Source organism: Lissotriton vulgaris, chromosome 10, assembly GCF_964263255.1.
Source record: "Lissotriton vulgaris chromosome 10, aLisVul1.2, whole genome shotgun sequence".
NCBI lineage: Eukaryota > Metazoa > Chordata > Amphibia > Caudata > Salamandridae > Lissotriton > Lissotriton vulgaris.
The window spans coordinates 57482729-57497721 of record NC_141698.1 but is presented as its reverse complement, the minus strand read 5'-3'; the positions used below and the strand labels follow the sequence as shown (position 1 = coordinate 57497721).

The 14993-nt window shown below is 41.9% G+C and overlaps 1 protein-coding gene across 1 annotated transcript in view; it reads left to right on the top strand.

The window, feature by feature from the left end:
• The window catches only part of LOC147684606 (UNC93-like protein MFSD11), a 74770-nt gene that overhangs the window by 39215 nt on the left and 20562 nt on the right, over positions 1 to 14993 (top strand). Inside the window, exons 7-11 of the mRNA XM_086940446.1 lie at positions 359 to 500; positions 5612 to 5661; positions 8183 to 8248; positions 9323 to 9448; positions 11870 to 12044. Of these exons, the coding sequence (XP_086796572.1) occupies positions 359 to 500; positions 5612 to 5661; positions 8183 to 8248; positions 9323 to 9448; positions 11870 to 12044 (559 nt within the window). The remainder of the gene's footprint in view (positions 1 to 358; positions 501 to 5611; positions 5662 to 8182; positions 8249 to 9322; positions 9449 to 11869; positions 12045 to 14993) is intronic.

The following is a 14993-nucleotide window of genomic DNA, read 5'->3' as shown; positions in this document are numbered from 1 at the left end:
GAAATATGCAGAGGGGAGAGACCCTAAACAATTAATAAACAATAGCTGACAGCATACGGCAACAAAACGCCTTGGAAACCAGGAGAAGATCAAATCAAAAAGTGTCACTTTGTTTTGCTTTCTCTTTCCTTGTTCTTCTGAGGTTATAATTTGCCATTCTTTAATATGCTTCCCATATTCTCTCTGTCTTGGTATTATACTATTTGATTTTCATTTTATCCTTCATTTTCCAAACACTATGTATAAACGACCCCTTTTACTCTCCTTGCCGTTACTCGAGTACTGCAAATATTTGATACAGCTTTGTTCAGTCTGGCATGAACCTTTCCCAATATATATCCTCTCTTCTTTGAACTAGATAAGGACCGAAGGACCTTGTTAGGAACTCTTTCCATCATTTCTCTGGTGGGGACGGCACTCTTTGTATTTCTCCAGAAGCCTGAAAGCCAAGAAGAGCCACTTAACGAAGGTGAAGACCTCCTTTTGGAAGCTGAAGTAATGTAAGCAAAATCAATCCAGCCTGCTCAGGGATTACTTGCATTGGTTAATTGGATTGCCACTTTTCTTTTTTGTTGTTGAAAAGGTGCTGCAATGACATTGCTATGAAGTAAAGTCCGCAGGGTAATTGAATCAAAATTATTGTGGAAAAATAAATGACCTTATTGTGACTTTTGACCTGGAGTTTAGTAGTCATTTAACTGTCGACATAGCAACCTCTAATATTGCCAGCTACTACCTGTTTTGAAATTTCTGCATAGCATTATGCATTTCTATGCCTTGAAACCTCTGAACAAAGCTACTGTGTAAAATCCTCTGCTCAATTAGATAATAGATAGAGGATGAACTTGCAGAACTTGTTTTGCTATGAACTTATCCCTCGGACAATTATAAGCTGCTGTCCCCAGTGCTGTGTTTTTAATTATAAACGCAGCTGCGCATTGTATGGTTGTAGATCGTCATCAAGGTTTTCACAGCTCCCCCAGTCCTCTCGCAAGGATGACAGTTACTTGCTTCAGATAAACATAAGTGATGAAGGTGGCACTTACTCCTTTTCTGTCTTGTATAAGGAGTCTCATAGTAAGAAGGTTCATATGAGCCACATGTCTCCCCAGTCTTCCAAGAGAGAAACTCACTGAACAAAATAGCTCTGTGCCATTTTGAAAGCAGTCAGGGAAAGTAAATTTGCACAAGAAGAGAGTGTCTCCTGTCTTGAACAATGGAACAGCAATACAAATCTCCTAGAAGAAAAGACAAAGTCCTTCATTGGAGGAATATCTGAGTTGAGTCCAGAGTCACAACGTTTGAGGTGCTCATGATAACGTAGGGGAATAAAGAGAGTTATTTGAAAGATCTGCTAAATAAATGCAAACTTAGGGAAAAGGTCTTGCTATATAAATTTGAGGATCTTGGGTAGTCACGAAGAGGCTGAAATATCTTCTCAGTGTCCGGGTACATTAGAAATTGTCATATTATTAAAGTGAGTGTTGGGGCATTTCAAGAAAAGCAACACACATCTCACCATTGTCAGAGCACATACCCCTTCATTTACCCCTCCAAAAGTTGGGGGCTGCCCTTGCAGCTAAGTTCCTGCTAAAAGGCATTATTTTTGTGATTGAACCAGAGAAACATCAGATAGTAACCTCTCTGAGGTGTTACTTTTGATTTTCTTTGACCAATATTTGAGATTGTCAGTAGGTGAAAGTATGTGGAGAGATTTAGTAGAGCTCCCTGTTTTAGTGTTTTGCAAATTTTATTTTTTATATCTAGAAATTCTAAAAGAACACAAGCAGAATTTATTTTACGGTGAACTCTGATGGCAACCTAGATTTAGTGCAATTCACTAATTGGAACCACAGGAAGGTTACCCATTCACAGCAATTAATGATGGATTCTTCAACTTTAGCTGATCCAGAGATTAAAACTTAAATTATTTTGAAAACAAAAATATTTTTTCTCATACACATGTGTTTAGATTTGAGTGGCCTGGGGTAGCATTATGGCATTATCTTGTAGGCATGTCATCTCAGAACTCATAAAACACAGGTGTGTGAAGAGCAGCAAAGTTGAGGAGATGTCATCCCTTCTGATTATATGGAAGGCTAAACTGTTATCTGGTTTAATGCCAAGGATAAAAAAAAATATGACAAAATTAAAGCTTAATTAGAGGTTATATTAAGACATCATGAATAATGTTAATTATAAGGCATTTAAACAAAAAAAGTATAGATCTGGAGGATATCCCAAGAAGGAGGAGAATGCGAAAACGAGGAGTATAGGAGGACTGAATATTTAGTACTTTTGACCAGTGTGTCTGCAGAACTCTTTTTGTATTCAGTAGGTTCTGGAGCTCCCAAGTCTTTCCATAGTATGGGTACAGACCTTTATAGGGAAAAGTACCATACAGCTTGTGATTTGTACCATCCAGGCTTACCTTGCGGGAAAGCATCAGGAGAAGATGACTTAGACTTTGGACGCTACAAGACCCTTTCACCAGAGGTCTCTTCAGTCCTTGCTCTGACAACTGTTCAAATCCATCTAGTTTTTTGTTGTTGCAATTTTATACAGCACAGACTCCACTCAAAGCTATTGGAGCACTTTACATGAGCACCAGTAACATTATAAGGTCACATTAATTTGTTTAGGCTCAGGTAAATTAAGTGATTTGCCCAGAATCACAAGATGTTGAGTTAACGCCAAGACTTGAGTCTAGTTCCAAAGTCGGCAGCTCTGACCGTAATGTCACGTTGTCAATTATGCTGTTTGGTGATGTCATTTGTGATATCATCAGTGATATCAGCAATTATATGATTTGAGATGTTATAAGTGAGTTCATTCATGATGTCATTTGAATTGTGATCTGTGATTTCATGTGGTAAGTCTTGGGCATGGCATGAGGAAGTGTGTTAGGATTTGTGAAGCTATCTTGAAATGGTTGATGTAGTGGAGACCAATAATTTCAGGGGCCATGAATTCCTCTTTCACCCTTCAGCCTCTTTAACATTCTCAACAGACAGATCAGCATGAAACTTCACATACAGAATCTTAACGAGTTATGCAAATGGTCAATCAAATTTTGGACAGAAACGTCAAATGGCGTCACATTTATAAGCAAATGAAGCAAGCATTGGCAAAGCCAATAGGTCTGGCATGCCCCTCCAGCCTTTTGACAATTCATGTCTTGTTTTATAATGGCTTTTTCAAAATGTTATTGTTTGAGAATCTCCCCTTCATCAATCCAAACAAAAATATTCGCTTAAAAGGCAAAAATGTTGTTTTGATCTAAAAAAAACCCCAAATTTTTTTGAGTACTCATGGCACTGAGCGGAACAACTTTGTGTGTTGATGTGCTGCTTGTAAAAGGGCAGCAAGCCATAATTCATAGTGAAGTCAGGCATGGCTGAAGTGGGCTGACACATTGCCTCATGATGCATGCTGGAGTGGGTGTAAGAGAAATTTTAATGACCGACTAATGGACGAAGTCTGTCTGAAAACCCCAATAGATAAGTATAATTTTAACACAACATTTTAGTCAAATTAAAAGGTCATGGCTAATGACGACTTAAAAAAGCCATCCAGTCTGGGCATTGGCTGCCAGCCTCTAGAAAGAAAGAAAGAAAGAAAGAAAGAAAGAAAGAAAGAAAGAAAGAAAGAAAGAAAGAAAGAAAGAAAGAAAGAAAGAGGTTATGAAAGAATGAAGGAAAGAAAAAAGGAAAGGAAAGAGAAGGAATACAAGAAGGGAAGAATAAAAGAAAGAAGGAAAATAGAAAGATAGAAGAAAGGAAAGAAGGGAGGAAAGAAGGAAAGGAACAAAAAAGGAAAGAAGGAAAGAAAAAGGAGAAAGAAGGAAAGAAAGAGGCAAAGAATAAAAAAAGGGAAGTAGAGAAGAACAAGAAAGGGGGAAGAAAAATGGAAAGAAAGAGGCAAGAAAGAAAAATGAAAGAAAGATGGAAAGAAGGTAGGAAAGAAGAATGAAAAGTTAAGAAAAAGGACAGAAGGACAGTAAGCAGGATAGAATGAAGGAAGGAAACAAAGAAGGAAGGAATGAAAAGGGAGAGATAGAAATGAAAAACGAAGGAGAGAAGGAATGACAGAAGGAAGAAAAGAATTAACAAAAGAAGAAAGAAGTGAAGAAAGAAGAAAGGAAAGATTTAAGGAAAAAAGAACAAAAGAAGGAAACAAAGAAGGAAATAAAGAGGAAAAGAATAAAACAAGAAGGGAAGAAATAAGGAGGAATGATATATGCAAAGAACGTTAAAAGGAAAAAAAGGCGAAAGAAAGAAAGAAAAAGGTATGGAAGAAGGGCAGAAAGAAGGAATAACACAGAGAGTTGCAAAGATAGAGCACCCTTATGATCTTATATTCAGAGTTCATGTAAACTACTGGTATGATGTGAAAAAGCAGCAGTCAGATAAACAAAGACCACTTCAATAGGAATTTACAACAGCATTGGCAGAAGGCAGGAACTGATAAAGCTGAAATGTGCACTGTGCTCTCTCTCGTAGAAAGAGTCCTGCTATCACATCAGACTCTTCAAACAATGGTAACAATAAAGTAATAGTAAAGTAACATCACTAGCTGTGACAGTAACTACCTTTTTTGTGTATGTGCACTTTGTGAAAGGGCTAAATGAAGTCACTCAAAGTGAAGTTAGCCAGTGACTGAAGTAGTCTGAGCCAAACTCTCACATGCTGTATGCTGGAGTGAGGGGAGGGAAATGTGATAAACATAAAGAGACCAATGGATGAAGAGAGAGGTGGCTAAAGCCCCTTTATGTAAGTATACTATACATATCATTTGAGTAAAATCAATAGGTCTTAGCTAACAGCAGACCTAGGAAGGAGGAGTTTGGTCTCAGCAGATGGACCACCCCGCGGCACATGTTCGGATCGCAGCTTCCCCGTGTAACCACATAGGAAACTGTCATGTTATGTAAAGTTTCAAGAGCTTAGAAATACACTAAAAAGGCCAAATATAAAAGCTGGATGTTTGCTTTTGGTTTGTGAACACTTTGTGCTTGGTCATACTCATTTGGCTGCTGTTTGACCCAAACAGGTACCCAAAATATCTTATTTCATTATGAGCTTCCGAAAAGCATAGGGAGTGATAGTTTGTACCGTATGTGAAAGATAACACAGTTCAGCGGTACCTGCAAGGTATTCCTTAAGACTGCAAGCTCTGTGGTTCTATTATAAAATACAATGTGTAAAACTTATTTTAAGAAGGCTGGACTTTTTCTTATGCATCTATAGGGATGACTTGCAGTGAATTTGACTGTCAACTGGAATTATTGGCCTAATTGTGAAAAGTATGAAAATGGAGCTTAGCTCAATGGTCTGTATTAAGATACATCACAAACACAGGACATTGTTCACCTTGTTCTGTAGCTGCACACTAAGGAGTTGGCGTTGTTCATTCGTTGATATGTGAGGCAGACAGTGCACATACACGTCATTCAGGCGCAAGCTGCACTCAGTGCCCCGTCCCAGAATGCATTGTGGAGGAGCGAGGCTCCATCATTTCCCTCATGGGACTTGCAACGCAGATTCTACCACAACTGGAGAAAAGGCGGCCATCTTGAGGGCTTTCTTGATGTTGTTGGTTTCTTTTCCAGATCAAAGGAAACAGTGGCTTCGTCTTTGAGAGAAGCATCCACAGAGCTGGGTAAGTCTTGTGCTGCCTCAACCACCAGGCCATTGTGGGTTGCATGAGTTGTAGAACATGAACTGCACTGCACATGGATGTGTACTCAGGGTCCCGCTTTTGCTTTTGGAGCACATAAGTAAAATGGCCGAATGAGCAGGACAAAGTCATCTATCGCTTTTAATGTGAAAGAGATCCGCCGCAATTTTTCTGGTACTTTGACAATAACCAATAATCAAAAAGAGAACGGACACTAGTGTCTGCAAAAACCATTAGTTTTTGTCGAAAACCCTCATAGACATCCTGGAATTGTCATAGCGGTATATCTTTTTATCCGCCCCATCAGGAGTCTTGGCATAGTCATTGGGTCAACGATTAACGTGCAGTATGCCTGCCTCACCAGAGGCTACTTCTGGTGTATGCAGAAGTGTCCAGAAATGAAAAATTGTGTTTAAAAAATAATGACTTAGTCAAAAGAAAACATTTTTAATCTAAGGAAAACGGAGACTAGTCACTATCATTAAAAGGTTTTGTGATATCTAGGTAGTTGAGTTACTGAGATACCATATCATTCTCAAAAAGTGTCGACATGTTTCAGCTCACGGGGCCCACAGAGGGTCAGGGGAGCTTTCGTCAGGACGGTAACAAAAAACAAACAAACAAAAATATATAGCCCATACACCTTTTGTGTGTATGGTAGTAGTTGCACAATGGGATTTCCAAGCTTATGTGTTCAATGTATTGGCTTCAACAGGGACTTAAGAGTCGCTTCTGGAGTTACTCCATGCGGCACGAATTGCGGGCCTTGTGCTGACTCTGCCCCCGGCTATTTGACAATAACCTCCATCTTTAATTTAGCCAAGAGGTATAATGGATAACATTTAAAGTTTCCATATCGTATGATGATATTCCTTCGCTACGTAGACGGCGATATTCAGAGTTTTGAGAGTGTTCTGTAGAACATGGACCCTACATCCCATGATTCACATACATTTATACCAAGCTGAGCTCTGTCCAGGGTACAGCCTGGTTGGCTTGATGTTCCCCAGTACTGCAATATCCTACGTATTATTCTCGTTAACATCAAGATGCCCACACCCGGTGCTACACACCCATCAGTTTCTCAACCTAAAGAGCAAAGCTGAATGCTCCATCGCACCCAGAACATGTATTCCTTAAATTTACCCTCACCAGGCTGAGCCTGCCTGTGCTCTGAAGCTTCTGCAGTCCCATGGTTAGTTGCCATAATGTGGATTCTTCTTTGTCTTATAGCTTTGGGGGTTCCACATACACGGATGACAGAGTTAGCTTTTCCTGGAGTAAGGGTTTGTTGGTCCCAAATTCATGTCAGGCAGAACTCTTCCTAACTGCCTTACATGACATTCACACTGACACTAGGTTGTGCTCTCTCCTGTACCGCGGCCTTATGATCCCCTTATGCAAATATACTATATTAGGCTGGCTTCATGGGTCCACACTAGTTTGCACAAAGACACATTTTCTTGTTTATTGCAGCTTCAAAGTTCACTCACTGACCCCAAGCAGACCTCTCCTCCATGTTAGAGCCCAATGGACCCTTTACACACAGACAAAATAAAGGAATCTTCACTACTTTACCTTTTAAGTCCCACAATGCCTAGCAAAGAATGTGAGCTCTGTCAATGGTTCCATATTAACGCGCTGGCACCAACTGATTCATTCACCAATACCAGAACCTAATGACCTGTTCACTTCCTGACACCCTATTGGGCTCTCCCATGCAATGCCTCCTTAGTCCCAAAGTAGCTGGCTTTTAGGTAAGTTCTACCTTGTAGTGTAGCCTCAGACGAGCCACACAATGAGTGACGTCAAGTGAAGCTCTCTTTGGTGCTGCAGCCCAATGGGTCCTTTACACACTGATGCAGTAAAAGGCTCTCCATTGCTATCCACACATATTTGTTTCCTTGCTGAAGACCTGGCATGGGCCTGTCTTTGAGAGGGTGAAATGGCACATCCAGTGAAGCTGCCCCTCGACTCTGGATTACCGCTTGCGCTCAGCTGAGCTTCGAGCTAGTCTATTCCCATCGGATCTTCTGCATCGTGTAGTCCTTTTGCCAGGCATTCCCTCTGGTGACACCTGCTGCCCAAAACCCACCACCTACACCAATACACACATTACTTCAAGTATCAGAGAAAGACTCTAATATGTGTTTACTATTCTAGGGTCTTGGTCTCATGAACACCTCACCGACACACGCACAACATACACTCCCCACACACATGCATGACACACCCAAACACATACATACACACAAAAACACACGCACAGAGCTTCTTTTCCCAATTCCTACTACCACCTGTACTTTGGACTTATGACCATAGAGAGTATACTAAGTAGTATGAATGGTTGCATGTGAGTTTGAAGGCAGCCAGCTTTGTTCACGCTGGTGGTGGCTCACACCTCGTTTACCTGTTCCGTGTCTCCCGCTATTTGTTGTCTGTCTTCCTATTAATGAAGGAAGGAGGCCACTCATGTCTATAACTCTCTTGGTTTCCACTGCAGGGGTCCTTTGGAGGTTGCTATGCAGCAAAAACACAGCTCTTTTGAGTATCTCCATGATTTACACAGGTAAGGAAAAAGGTTTTAGGAAGAATGGATGCTATCCCAGGAACTTAGCAGATCAGAATCCCCTCTTTCCCCAAAGTTAGGAATGGTTGTGGCCATCTCGTGTGACCAACTCTCTGGAAGCTGCTCCCAACTTTGCAAATAGCCTTGTTGAGATGGTCTTGCTATGCGAAGGGCCGTTCTAAGGGTCCTCTCTGACTGGACACGACTTTTTTTATTTTATATACAGCGGTGTGCCAAATAATCAACTTTGTTAACTTAAAATGATTCCTTATCTGGCTATGAGGCTTATGGTGAAACATAACTGGGTGGTTGTGATGATCCACAACATTCGGCAGGTTCATTGACTTCCAATGTGATCCATGTTGTATCCAAATTCAATCCAGGAGTCTGTGGATACACTCAGGATTACTTTGAAATCTGACCCATCCATATTTTCCCTTTGATCAACTGTGAAGGATGGATAAAGTATGAGGGGGTTCCTACATTTAAACAAGCTAGAGCTGTGGTAGATACATTTTGGTGTAGGATTTTTGTTTTGGATTAGTTTACCTCTTGCACTTAGAAAAAAAGAAATATACATAATATAGGAACCAACTTTAATCATTTTTAATTCTCAGCTATGGCGTTTTTATATAGCCTTACTTTAAATCATTTCTCCCTCTATCTTGATTCCTCAATGGTATTGTTAGTGGTTTATAAATGCATTTGGACATGAAAACAAATGCTTTGCACAAGTCTTTAATTTTGACTCGTGACAGCACATATCTTCTCCTTTCTACACACTGTGAATCTTTCGTCCCATTAATTCCTATGTATTTCTTCATTCCCATTAATTCTCATTTACTTCTTCATATAGAGCTTCCTTTATCCCCCAGAACATTGAGCTTTTGAGGTCTCATTGGCTGCAAATTAAATCACACACAGCGTATTAAAATAATGATTCTGACTCTGTCTCAGACCCTGGCAAATTCTTCCTTTGTGTACACACCCAGGTTAAGTGGCCCCAGGGTGTAGTAGAATGCATGTTGTGGCTACAGGATTTGATCTCTCTCTGTTCTCAACCCATGTTCCTAGGCCTCGAGTTGGCATTTTACAGCGGCGTGTATGGAACCAGCATCGGTGCCACTCAAGCTTTTGGGAGTTCAGCCAAGGCACTGATTGGCCTGTCTGGGATGCTTGTGAGTTTTGGAGAAATAGCCGGTAAGCTGTTTATTTATAGTTCTTTAACTACCTCAGTCATCCTTCATGATCTGCAAAGCCCATTTGAACAGTAATAAGTATTAGAACATTGGAATGTTGGGAGCTCCATTGAAGACAATGGAGGGGTTCAGGGCTCATAATGGCTGGTGTAAGCCTTCTGCCGCAACATTCCAGTGTTTGTCTTTCTAGTTCTCCCTTTTTGATTTAGAACATTCTGCCCTCAGTGAGTTGAATGTTTAATAGCCTTATAGCCCTTTCGCCTCAGACTTTACCATTTGTTAAAGGCCCTCACCTTCGTTATATGCCCTTGCTTGTGGCTCGGGCCAATAACTCAGTTTCAGGGCCTTTACCAACCAGTATAGCCTGAGGCAGTGGGCTGTAACGCAGTATTGTATACTGACCTCTCTTTTATACACAAAAAATTCATGAGTGTTCAGTACAAATCGGCACTCAATCGTGGATGCATGCTTGCGCCCCATGCAGTCGTGACATCATACCTTTCAGCTGTTCATGATTAATCTGCCCTGTCAATGCCCACATCCCTTTGGTGCACCGGGTGTCCAACAGCAACTCTCATTGGCTGTGCAACAGGTCCCTGCTCCCCGTTAGTGCTTTCAATAAAGTCCCAAAGAAGTCTGCAATTTCATACCACCTCTGAGGTGGAGTAAAAATTGCACTTCCCAACGTAGGTGGAATATTTTTTTTTAATTTAAAATGCTGTGGAGGCAGGGGAGGTGATCTCATTTGCATAGTAAGCTTCTGAGCCTATCGCAGCAGAGAAGAATTATGAGTGATGCAAATACTGACAGAAACACTGCTTCACACTATTTCCTGTCAGCCGGCCTCCTAGCTGCCACCAATGGAAAGCATTACAGGGAAGCATCTAAACAGCAATACTATGCCACAGCACAAAACAAAATTGAACATTTTACCCACTCAAGTTCTTCAAAATCGTTTTGGTACATTACAGGCAGCCACTGCTCACATGGAATAATTACCATCATGTGCCTTTTACTTATGTCAATTCCTACTTTCCTAGAAACCCATTCCTGCTTTTTCACATAAATCAGTGCGAGATTTACACAGTTTAGCTTCATTTTTGAAAGACAAAACAGTAGTGAACTCAATTTATAAGCCAAAACCCAGGGACAACACACACAAATTATTAAATTAAATGTTGTGACATGTGAACAATATTAATAAAAACCAAACATGTTGTTTGTATACAAAAAAAGTATTTATAGTTTATTTATATTATTTTCTTCATTTTTGTTGGAAATTTCTTATTTAGCTTCAGCAAGTTCTATTGTGCCCAAGCAGACCTGTGGGAGTACACAAACTGTTGTCAACCTCCACCTCATGTAACACATTCATGTCCCCCCTCTTCCCAAATATTGTTTAATGATTTATCCCCCATAATCAAGGAAAATGCTGATGTTAAGTGTACTTTTGTTTTCTGTGGGCAATTACTTTCTTTGTAATGCCTAGAATGTGGGTATTAGAGAGACTGTCTGGTTTTGTATGTTCAAGGTGTCTTTATTTATGGTCAAAGACAAACTTTAGCATTTATCTGAGGGAGAGTTTGATCATAAATTGGGTGAGTTTCCGCCCAGCCAAACTTGTGGTCTCACCATCTCATGGTGAGGTTGGGGAAGTGGCAGGTTTCCAATGACAGAACCTCAGCTAAAACCCTTGACCCAGCAGCCTTGATTTTTCCTGCTTCAGCCTCCCATGCAATGAATGACATTCCTTGCCAGGGAAAATAAAAAAAAGCCCACACTTGCAGGAAGGAGGAAGAAACAGAGTATGAAACCTTTGCTCTACTATCCAGGCCCGATGGTTCATTCTATAAACCGCGTCTCATTGTATGCTATGTTGATTTCCTTCTGAGATAAGAATGAAATGCAATGTTCTTGTCCCATTTTTTATGTCTAAATGATGGGACTTTGAATTGGTGCAGCTTGTGTGCCTGGCAGAACTGGCCAAGGACACAAGCTATATACTAGTAACAAAAATAAATATTGACTATCGATGCATTCAACCTATTCCCTGTCTGCTCTTTACTCAAGTATGTACTTTAATCAACGTATGTTTAGGCCTAGCTCAGCGCCAGGACACCCACGGGTAATCGTGCGCTTCTTATAAATTCCAATAACATAACATAACATAACTCATCAAACCCACTGTGTTTTCCTGCTTTCCTTTACTTTGTACTTTTGTTGTCATTTTCTGCACATTCTTCTTGAAGAAATGCCACACAGAGTGGGCTGTGGCTGGAAAGTATTGACTCATCTCCCTGCTTCTCCTGATCTACCTCTGTTATTATCTGTAAGTTGGCGTCTCCAACCTCCTCGCTATGCGGAGCGACTGCTAATGCACGTTTTGAGTCTTTCTTCTCTTTCTTCTTCTGTTCTACTGCAGGCGGTGGGATCTTTGGGTTCCTGTGTAAAAACAGCCACTTTCGTCGCATGTCAGTGCTGCTGCTGGGGCTGGTGGTGCACCTGATCGCATTCTCTCTGATCTTTTTGAACCTTCCTGGTGATGCGCCAATAGTCGGCAAGGGCGGAACGTGGACCAGTCCAGCCTTCAATCCCAGGTACTGTCTTTGTTTACGGAATCAGGCTAAAAACATGTTTTCATCTCAAGCACTGCTCATGTGAACAAAAGCAGAATATCATTAGATAACCTAACCTAAACTAGTGCAGTCTTTCCCTAAGGAATCAGGCTATCAACAGAAGAGAATCCTTAACTGTAAGGATTGTGCATCTATACAGAATAAAACTATCTGCAGAACTTCACTCTTAATTTTCAGCTCTATCCATATGTACATAATAACTACTAGAAAGCTTGGGCATAGCTGAAGAGAACACCCTGTCTCAAGTAGTTACATTTAATCCATGTTACTCTGTCTGTGCAAACTCTAACATCATTTAGAATAGCCAAAATTCATCTCAGTTCCTGTCAAATGTTTCAGGCTCTAGCTGATTTGAGAGTTGTTACGCTCTATTTGTGTAGGACTCTACGCTGTACAGAATAAAATAACTTTCTCATAAGACCTTTCCCATAATCTGGCAATCGTCTGGCCTGGAATGTATGTACTTATGTATGTGGTATTTATATAGGATGAACCTAGCCAAAAAGAGGAGATCGTACAGGGTTCAAGGTAAATACGCCATCAAGGTGTGATTGAAGGGGTAGATAGTTTTCTAAGAAAAGGTAAGCTGCTACAGCATCATGATGTAGTGTTGGTTAAAGAGGTGACTCTTGAACGTGTTCCTTAATATGAGGAGGGTTGGGGCAGCCCAGGGGGATATGGAGATTTTAGTCCAAATCCTGAGTGAATACATGGAGAAGCCTGTTTTCTGTATTGTACAATTTTGCACTTCTTTAACTCCAGTCAAATTATGTCCTGACTATATGCGCTGAGAGTCACTGACCACTGTAGATGGTGATCTTGTCAGCTGGAGAGGTAAGGTGCAACTCTTCATGGCGTTGCAACTGATGCAGCTGGTTTTGAAGATGGTGCGCTCTGGCAAGGGAAGATAATGGAGTTTCATCAGGGTGAGGGTGATGTGTAAGACATCATCTTCATTAGCCTTTAGGCAGTTGAGGATGTCAGAGCTGCCTTTGAGAGACAGTGGTGTGAAGGATAACCATTGTGGAATGCAGAGAGAAGGGGTGGCTCTCAGAGGAGAAGTAGTTTTGTTGTTGAAGTATTGTCCGATCTTTTTTATTTTTCATTGAAGAAGTAGTTGGTGGTAATGTCCTTTGGTGTTAAATCTGGGATAGGAGGGTAAGGCAGGGGATTGATGGAGTATTTTTTGCTTTGAAAGTCTTCTGCTTCTGTTGACAGCTTCATTGATGGTGTTGCTATAGGACTTTACTTTGGCTGTGGTGAAGAGTTGTTTCTGTGTGTTACTTGGAGGCAGCTGAGTAGCATGAGGTTGATGTGGGGCTCTGTTTTTACTCAATTTTTTACTCCTGTCTGTGAATGTTTGTTGGCAATTCCTTTGGAGTACTTCAGTGATGAAGGTTTTTCCTTGCACATTCATGTTTTAGTTGTGACATAGATGTTCAAATGGTTTCCCAGAAAGGCGCTGAAGTTGGTTAGATGGATGTTGATGTCAAACGTGTAGGTGGCTGGGCACGAGATGAGTTTGAGCTTCGGGTGGTCAAGTTTTCAGTTCATGCTAGCTGTGTGGGATGCTTTCTCTGAACTGTTGACACTGAGAAGACGAGGTCCAGGAAGTTGTTTTTGCAACATGCTGTACCATTTTTAGGTCTCGCTATAGCCAATGCGCTTGTGCATTGCTTCTGCGAGAAATTATGTAGGGGCTCCAGGAAAGCCTAACAAGAGGGCTTTGGAATGCGGATTATGGCCAGTGCATGTGAGGAATTCAAGCACGAAGCTGGCATCTGGACTGCTTTCGCCAGCGCGCGCTCGGCCTCACTTCCTGCTCCCCCTCTTACTTTCGTTATCGCTCACACACCATATGCTCGTTCCCTCCCAGCCTTCCTTTGATGCCAGAGGGCTTTGGAATGCGGATTATGGCCAGTGCATGTGCCTCACCATTTGCTCCCCCGCGCCCCCCCATCAGACTTGAAAGGAATGCACTCCCGCTATCTTGTTCTTTTAGCCCTACACTCGCCATGCATTAGCTAAAGCTCACCAGTGGGCCTTTTGCCCCTCAATAAAAGCTCCTCTCCTCACGTCTCTTTCTCGCTCTCGCACCCACGCTCTTTCTGTTATTCCTTGCTCTCTTTATCTCCATTCCTCCCCTGTAGTTCTCTCTCATTCTCGCGCTCTCCCTCACTCTTCCCGTAACATCCCTCTCGCTAACCTACTTTCCCTTTCAATGCTGAATATTGAAAAATATAAGCAGTCGCCAGGTGTTTTTAACTCAATTTTTTTCCCTTTCTACGTGCGCACCACTCGTGTGTGATTTTTTTTCTCCTCCTACCCCTCTCTATACGTCTCTTTCTCGCTCTCGCACCCACGCTCTTTCTGTTACTCCTTGCTCTCCCTCCAACTCCACCCTCCAACTCCAACTCCACCCTCCAACTCCAACTCCACCCTCCACCCTCCACCCTCCACCCTCCAACTCCACCCTCCAACTCCACCCTCCAACTCCACCCTCCAACTCCAACTCTACCCTCCAACTCCAACTCCACCCTCCAACTCCATCTCCACCCTCCAACTCCAACTCCACCCTCCAACTCCAACTCCACCCTCCAACTCCACCCTCCAACTCAACCCTCCAACTCCAACTCCACCCTCCAACTCCACCCTCCAACTCCAACTCCACCCTCCAACTCAAACTCCACCCTCCAACTCCAACTCCACCCTCTGGGACACCACCACATCACTCGGGACACCACCACATCACTTGGGGACACCACCACATCACTCGGGGACACCACCACATCATCACTCGGGGACACCACCACATCACTCGGGGACACCACCACATCACTCTGGGAACACCACCATATCACTCGGGAACACCACCACATCACTTGAGAACACCACCACATCCATCACATC